This window comes from Protomyctophum bolini (genome assembly GCF_963924005.1).
Source record: "Protomyctophum bolini genome assembly, chromosome: 16".
Lineage (NCBI taxonomy): Eukaryota > Metazoa > Chordata > Actinopteri > Myctophiformes > Myctophidae > Protomyctophum > Protomyctophum bolini.
In genome coordinates, this window is record NC_137877.1 from 38,030,929 (window position 1) to 38,039,808 (window position 8,880).

At 45.0% G+C, this 8,880-nt stretch overlaps 1 protein-coding gene across 1 annotated transcript in view; it reads right to left on the bottom strand.

Annotated features, from left to right (window-relative positions):
- Positions 1-6,642, bottom strand: part of adcy5 (adenylate cyclase 5) — a 109,425-nt gene extending 102,783 nt beyond the window's left edge. Inside the window, exon 1 of the mRNA XM_080785004.1 lies at positions 5,578-6,642. Coding sequence (XP_080641130.1) covers positions 5,578-6,585 — 1,008 coding nt within the window. The 5' untranslated portion in view covers positions 6,586-6,642. The remainder of the gene's footprint in view (positions 1-5,577) is intronic.
- Between the last annotated feature and the right edge of the window lie 2,238 nt (positions 6,643-8,880).

Genomic DNA, 8,880 nt, shown 5'->3' on the forward strand with positions numbered 1-8,880 from the left:
GGATGAAATCAGTGTGACTAACATAACATAAGCAATGTGTTTTGCAGAAATCCGCCTCATGGTGGCGCTATTGAAGAATATTTGGGGCAGAGGTTCATCGTTGGCATCCAGAATGTGTGTGTGCAAAGTTTGGCATGGATCGTGGAGATTAGCTAGTAAAAGACGGACACACGCACGCACACACACGGACTGAGTGCAAAACATACTCTCTCCCCAGGCCTTCGGCCTGGTGGAGACAACTAACTAAAACCATTGAGATTTCTTTTTTACATAACCAACTAAAGCCATTGACATGTTGTTGTCTTTGTCAGAAATCTTCAACAATAGCAAAAACAACAGGCATTTTTGTATTTTTCTAATCTAATCTTGCTTCTGACTATTAAACCATAAAAAAGTAAAACTAAGCCTTTTCAGAAAAACAAAACAAAAACAAACCTTGCAAACGCTATATATAAGAGCTAATCAAAACTCGACTCAAAAAAGTCAAAACTAAATAAAAATGGCGAATGAAAAACGCAAAAGCCTTGGGACGAGGGGTAGAATGGGGCAGGGTAAACTGCCACATCCAGGGTGGATACTGGATACCCATGCCTAACTGTCTCCACCAGGCCGAAAGCATGGGGACTCTCCCCATGTTTTGCACTCCGTCCGTCCGTCCGGCCGTCTGTGTGTGTGACTTGTGTCTGTCTGTAGACAGCTAATCTGCACACACACTCCCTCTCTATAGCCATTAAACGAAACGGCTTTCCGATTTTTCATACTCCATCCTGATTGGCTTCGTGCTCCGTTTTGAACAAAATGCTGCAAGTCATGAACACATTTCCGTGACATTTTGCACGCACATTCCCACTATAGGTTGAGGAAGAAATGTGTTGCACACTCCCTAGAGGCCAAGGAAAAACCTTTGCCCTGTATTCCTCATATCTGCTCTTTATAGCGCCACCAGGACTTATATGTAAAACTTTTTTTTTATATTATCCAAATTGATTTTATCCTAATTTCACGATAATCGGTACAGAACTACACGTGATCTCTATAGTCATGTGATCAAGGCAGGTCTTTTTGATTTCTCATATTCCATGGCTTCCACAGTTTTCAGCAGTGGCCTGTTTCGTACAAAATGCCGCAAATCACGAATGCAGTGTCCGAGTGCATGTGCGCACGCATATTCCCACTAGGCTGAGGAAGAAATGCCACTTGACATTTTTGCAAATGCAAATGCTGGTGCAGACCTGTGCACGAGGGGAACTTTGTCTAGTTTTAGTTTATACGCCGTCGTCTTGACTGAGAATGGCAACGGCCGACTATAGGACAGCAGACCAACAAGCTCACAAAGTCACAACACGTTGCGTTAGTGACATTACATACATTGCGAGCTTGTAGGTCTGCTTTTCACGACACGACACGACGACCCCGGCGTGCGATGAAGTGTGAATCGAGCTTAAGGCTGAAATGGCAGAGTGCTACATATGTACGTCCGTTTGTGCTGTATATCACAACCCGCACGGCAATGCCCAGTGTCTACTCTAGGGACTAGAGCTCTCCTTTCAGCCACAGCACAAAGGCAGGTGAGAAAGGTCAGGCGGAGGGCACTGCAAGTGAAAAGCTTTACTCCATTTTTCAGGGGGGGGCTAAATCCTCTTCAAATATAATGAGCTATAATCTGTGTCGACAAGACAAGATGGCAGGGGTTAAAAGACGAACGCTGTCTGTCACCGTGATAGACAACTCCTCTCCGTGCCTTTAGGAATAAGACATGACTTGGAGCCCCATGTCATAATATAGGGTTATGGTTAGGATCATCTTTCAGTCACACTGCCATGTTAATAATAGCGTTACCTGCAAAGCACTTTCTTTTAAACAAAAGTTACGATGGTAGCCTAATCTGATGCACAGTGCAAAATAAACAGTGGGAATAGCAAATACAACACAATTTGAGACCATGCGGATTCTATATGTCCTGGAACTGTAAGAGAGATTTAAGAGTAAGGGGGGAAGCAATTTTGGGAGCCATTCAAGCGACTGACTGGGAGCCATTCAAGCGACTGACTGGGAGCCATTCAAGCGACAGACAGACAGACAGACAGACAGACAGACAGACAGACAGACAGACAGACAGACAGACAGACAGACAGACAGACAGACAGACAGACAGACAGACAGACAGACAGACAATCACTTCATACCACTAACTTACTGGTATCTCCTTGGTTAACGTCGGGGACACAGCATAGACTAGAAGATCAAAGAGCCGAGAAACATAATTCCTTCTCTGAGGATGTGATCCATGGATGTTGTGTACATGATTTGAACATGATCTGAAGCATGTTTTTTCCTGAATATTTGGGGCAGCATAGGGTATTCTTGGGAGCACTTGTGCATCAAAGAATCATCTCGGGATCTCATATAAACACAGCGGTCTAACTCAGTAACTGTCTGGGACTTGAGCAAACAGCAGGAGCTCTGATGGGCTAAAAAAACAACAGCGTAGTGATGAAAGACTAACAAACACAGCATCTCTTTCCCACACACAGCTGCTATCAAACCACAGCACGGTTTTCACTGGAAATACAGTCAGATACAGGATTACAAACCATTTAATTTACCAATTTTTTAAAATTGTGTGATACATACACCACATTCTGGGCCCATTCCGTGCTCATACTACACACAAAGCTGTGCATAGTAGGTGCTAGCGCCCCTCAAAATGGGAAGAAATGTAATTTCCGAAATAAGTTGGGGTCTGACTCTGGACTGTAGAAATACAACTGTTTAAAGTTGTAATAGCAGTCCATTGATGGTGATCAATAACTATATGTCACAAAAGCACCGGCCATTAGATGAACACATCACAAAAAATATTACCAAATTAACTTATTCCTGAGTGTGCTGTCATGTATCGTTCTAAAACCCTTGTGCTACAGTGTTATGAATATATAATCAGGGCTCATGAAAAGCACTACAGAGCCTGATAACAAACAGGATTCTGAGTACCGTAGTCAGTTGGGAATGGTGTAGTAGTGTGTATAGTAGTGGCAGTGTGGAATAGTGAATATTAGTTTATTTGAAAAATTTATTTTATTTCAGCGTACTTGTGGACTGATGTTGCCATTTCCATTCTCCAGGCTACTACTAGACACTTTGTTGGGCGCAAACACTGAAGTTGTAGAGACTTCAGTGAACTTTGCAGAGAGGGGGGGGGGGGGGGGGTTACAGAGAAGAATGGTGTGAGGGGACAGAGAACATCAGTCAGAGAGAGAGAGCCTGCGATGCCTCATTTTAGAACACACATGCGCACGCACGCATGCATAAACCACACACAGACATGCACACACACACACACACACACACACACACACACACACACACACACACACACACACAAAGGAGGAGGGATTGTACAGTAAAGTACAGTACAGTACTACAGCACAATTACAAATACAGCACCACTCACTTCAGACTGGTCTTTCTTTATATGACGATTTCCTGTTTTTATAGAAGTGTATACATGAACAGAAATGCAAAAAACTACACTTAAATATAACGGCAAAAAAAAAACATGTGAATGCATGTTTATAGAGCTCCCATGAGCTCTAGCTGAAAGTATTGAAAAGCTCAATTTAAGTTGTAAAAATACTACCAGAGGCTTTAACATTTTACTAGGAACATGTATAGGCGCAACACATAAAATAAAATATCTCCTGGAACATTAGCATTGAAACTTAATAAAAGTCCCCATAAAAGTAAAGCCTAAATAATTTCCAAAAGTGAAGCACAATAACAATTTGTTGAGTAAAACGACTGTATAGATTTTGGGATTAACGTATACAAGCTTTCGTCCCTGGCTATAGGAGCAATGTATGGATAGAGTTTAGGGATTTACGAGTTGCTACTAGATTGTATGTTTCAATAGGAGTCTTTCAATTTTGTGAATGGTATTGGTGGCGTTATAGGCTTACACGTGTACAGGTCACATGGGGTATTTACACGTGGAGGGTCAAAGGCTCTACTGGTCGCTTTGAAGCATTTTATTTGGTGACGGAAAGGCCTCAGAATCACAGAATTCACTGTATTGTCACACCACAGGTTTACAGAAGAGGGGTGTAAAGAAGAGGGGGATATTTGTTTTTTGGGAAGCTCCCTCATTTCGTTGTTTTCAGGAGGAAATAAAGAAAAAGAAGAGGGGGGAGGCAGGGGGAGCTAGGAGGGAAAAAAATAAAACTGAGAAGTCCAAAATATCACATACACATGGCATAGCATAATCCAGCTAGTACGCTACATACAAAAGTACATGAGTTAACCCATTTAGACCTGAGGACGATTCTACAAATGCTTTCTAAATCCTGACAGTTTTCTGAAAAACCTCATGTTTCTACGTCAGTATGGTTCTCAACCTTTTTCATGTCAAGAACCCCCAGAATTATCTGTATTTGGTCGCAGACCCCCATCTGAAAATATGTTGTTCCAGGGACCCCCCAGAAGCAAATATTTGAGTTAAAAAAAAAATCGCTTGTAGATCTGCTATTTTTCAACAGCTAAAGCATAACACAATGCTTCAAACACCAAAAGGGGTACCCGTCCAAAATGGGTTTAATAGACATGAAGTGCATTTAAGGTTAGACATGGTTGATAGCACTTCGGTAGGTCTGCATAGTGCATAGCAGCAGGTATAGTACATGAGATTAGACATTAAATGTGCACTCAGTGTCACTCAGTGCATTGTTTGTACATGAAGTGCAGACAGATGTATTCAATGTATTTGTCAGGTTCAACCACATAGTCCACAAGGTTAACTTTCAAGTTAGGCCGACAATGCACATGGTAGATTCATAGGAAAAGTTAAAGTCCAGCCTGGCGACAGGCTCCCACGGTATAACTCCCACACAAGTGAAACCCACACCAAAGCATATACAGGCCGGGTTGGTCAGGCCTTGTTCGACAACGTGAGCTCTTTTAGGCCTATATTAATTGCATGGATAATGAGTCGTTGTAGGCATGTTTTTATATTGCAAATATGCATGAAAGGGGAGTGAATAGTGATAAGGCCTTCCTGTAGTCAACCAAGACAGTTTCCGCGAAGAAAAGTGCAAGTCTATCATGCTTTTTGTTTCATTTTCAGTCATGTTACCTCAGTGATTATTGGATATGGTCACAAGACCCACTCAGAAGAACCCCTGCTAATATTATCGTTCATTATAGAAGCTGTGTTGTAAAGGAATTTGCCTTTGCAACGCTAGTAGGCCTATATATCTGCCAAAGTGCCATGCAGTTTGATTGTGGTTTGGCTGTTATGAACATCTCATGTAAAGATTCAAGTGACAAAAAAGACCAACTAAACAGTAAACACCAATCATCACTAATCAATCAATCAATCAGTCAGTCAAACAAACGTAACAACTTAAACAGATTCCAGGGGGCAGGGGTCGTATCACTTTCTGCGTAATTACGCAAACCTCGTGCCTACTGTAACCCCTACTACCCTGTAGCCCAAATCAAATAGCAGCCCATCATCAAATACAAATAGCAGATCTAGGTGGTTAATTAATAAAAAAAGGTAAATTGCCATAATATACATACCAGCTTCCACAAGAAGTTGTCCATGCTGTTCAGCATCCAGGAGATGGTCACGTGGACGGCGGAGAGGACGACTCCGGTGATGACCGCGGCGCGCATCCGGACGGGCAGCAGCGTGTAGATGACGTGGATGAAGAACACGGTCCACCAGATGCCCTCGGAGGCGCTGCGCGGCTGCACGAGCAGCACGCCGATCACCTGCACCACGAGCACCACCAGGATGACCACGTAGCACACGATCCACATGTGGTCCTGGTGGAAGCCCGTCCTGTTGCACACCACCATGAGCACCAGCACGAGCACGATGGCCGCGGAGAACACGGCGGCGAAGGTGGCGCTGGCGCCGCTCCCGCCGCCGCCGCAGTGGAAGCCGAGCATCACGGCGCACACCAGCACCAGCACGGCCATGAGCATGGTCAGGCTGCTCTGGTTGAGCCGGAAGAAGTAGCGCTGGTAGAGCCTCTCCAGCTTCTCCGAGGGGAACTTCTTGGACTTGAATATGCGCATGACGCCGTTGCAGCACGCCACCATGGAGCACTTCACCTCGGGCATGGCCTCCTCCTCCTCCTCGCCGGTCCTCGTCGCTCCTAGTCTGCGCTCCTCCAGGCCCAGCTCCACCGACTTGGGTCTCACCTCCCCCCCGTCTGCGTGCGGCGGTAGTCTCGGGGACCGGCGGTGGTTGTGGTGGTTTCGACCTTCCTCTCCTCCATGCTCTTGCCAAGCTGCCCTGGACCTGAAGCTGACCCTGCTGACTGTCGTCGTCGTCGCTGCTGCTGCTGCTGCTGCTCGTGGTCGCTCCAAGTCATCCTCTTGGTCCCTCCATCGGCTGCTGGACCGCGCGAGCCGTGCTTTGTTGTTGCGCGGAGATCTGGCCGAGTATGGGCATCCGTTGGCGACCGACTCGGACTCTCCCCAAGCTGATCTGTGCTCAGTCCCTCCTCCTCCTCCTCTCAGCCCTGCAGGCGCACCGCCGCCGACTCCGGGTGGGCTGACACTGTTTGATCTCGACATGACGGATAATATTGGGAAGCAGAGAACACCGCCAGCCAGACAACTGAGATGAACTGAACTTGTAAAACAAAATAAAAAGAAAAAAATAAGGGGGAAAAAAAAACTTTGAAAAGTATTCCAATGAAATGGAATCGGTAATTAATAGTCCCAATTATGTAGTAGTCTAAAAAAGTAAAAAAAAAACTTTGAAAAAAGTATTCCAATAAAATGGAATCGGTAATTAATAGTCCCAATTATAGTCTGTCTGTATTTGAACCCATGTCTATTCGCATATAGTCGAGTAGCCTAGTAGATTAGTGCAAAAGTCAAAAAAGTCAAGTATAATTCATGGAGAGGGTGATGATGGCAGATACACAAAAGGATGAAACTATAGGGTGCGCAGTTTATGTATGAATTCCCATTGAACAGAGATTCAGTCTCTTAAAAGTTTGATAATGTATCCTAATCCTACTATAATTATCAGCGATCACAAATTAAGCTTCTCTCTGGAGTGAAATAAATGCCCAGTGGGGATAAAACCAATTGAACATGCGCAAAAAGTCACAAGAGAAGCAATTAATAATCATCACGAGAGGATAGGGAACATTGGATATCCGTGTGGATTTGGGCTCTCTCATCATCACTGACTGGGCCTAATAACAACCCCAAAGAGCCGTTATAGCAGCCTGTCAGAGGGGAAGAATTAAGAAACCAAACCATTACGCAACTCAAACAGTCCGAATGAAGCTATCAACAGTGCACCATCATCGTTACGTTTCCAATCCGTTATATCTGCATGATGATGCACGCCTCCTGTTTCCTCCTTGTAAGCGGGATGATGCCGTTTCACTGAGGAAAATTGAAAAAACGCTGAGCGATCCCATGTTGCCGCTTGCTTCATTCAAAGCCGTTCACTGGGTCTCTCACGCGCGGGGCTTCCAAGTCGTGCTGCACCTGTACTGGCCACACACACGTTGCAGCCTTGTCGGTGGTAACGGACGGTATCCTCCTCCTCACATTGTGGAAAGCTCATTCATTATCATCATCATCATCACGACCCTCGCTGACCAGCGAGGGAAAAACTCAGCCACCATACTTCTCAAGCCAACAACAGCCGCGCAATTTAATAACACAACAGATTACGTGTTATTTATCGCGTCGCCAGCTAATATAACGTCTGCCTCTGCGCCAAATTAGTGATCCAACAGCTGTCCATCACAATCACTACCGAAATCCCAAATGATCGATTCCACGTTTACTGCTTCGCAGCAAGCAGCCCAGTGGCCGTGCGTGCATGCAAGCTGCAGCAGGGCAAATCCGCAGCGATATCAGCGCTGTTTCGTAGTTTTATATCCAACGCGATGTTACTCCGGCGATCTATCGTTCCTTCCGTAAGTTACCGATTGAAGTCGTGTTTAGCGCGTGGCATCTTTAGGCTATTTACTGCTCATTACTGTTTGATGATGGCCATTCAACCAAGTATGATTCCTGTAGTCCGCCTTTTGCCCCGTTTCCATTGGAAAGCCGAAAGGGTGACTCACGCTTCCAGGGTCTCCATTGGCTTTCCGTGGTGTCAGTCCGAGACCAGCCCTCCCCGCGCTCCCTGCAGTTTGGGGTGAATGGGCGGGGCTGCGTTCACAGCTGGACCCCCAAGCGCCGCTCAGTTAACCCTGTGTGTGTGTGTGTGTGTGTGTGTGTGTGTGTGTGTGTGTGTGTGTGTGTGTGTGTGTGTGTGTGTGTGTGTGTGTGTGTGTGTGTGTGTGTGTGTGATAAGTGCCACTGCTAACACATGCCCCTGTGCTGTTCTTGTCAGGGGTTGTCATTTGGCGTCCACACCGTCCCAGGGAATGGCAATTCATGCCTTCCAATGCTGTTCCTTTATGCATTATATTTTCTCCACCTCCTATTTGTTGCTGATGAATTTCTCATTTTAGAGATCAGTGCCACTGCAGCGTTGAGCCGTTGACTGTAAGTGCATCTCAATGTTTTTGCCACCTTTAGCCTTTTTTCTGAAATGATGCCTCCGGTGATCCAAGCCAAGTATTCCACTATTTTCCATCACAATTGTCCAGGTGGCCAGTTTCATTTGCACTGGGAAAGAAAGAGACTGTAAATGAGTTGAACCAAGAAAAGCTGAAGCCTCTAGCTTTTTTGGGACATTGTCCTGGCATTGATGCCATTGATAATGAATGGCCATTTTTGAGTTTTTGTGTAAACAAACATTAATAATAATAATAAATAATAATAATAATAATAGCTCAAATTTATATAGCGCTTTTCTAAATACCCAAAGGCCAAAGCGCTTTACATGGGAAC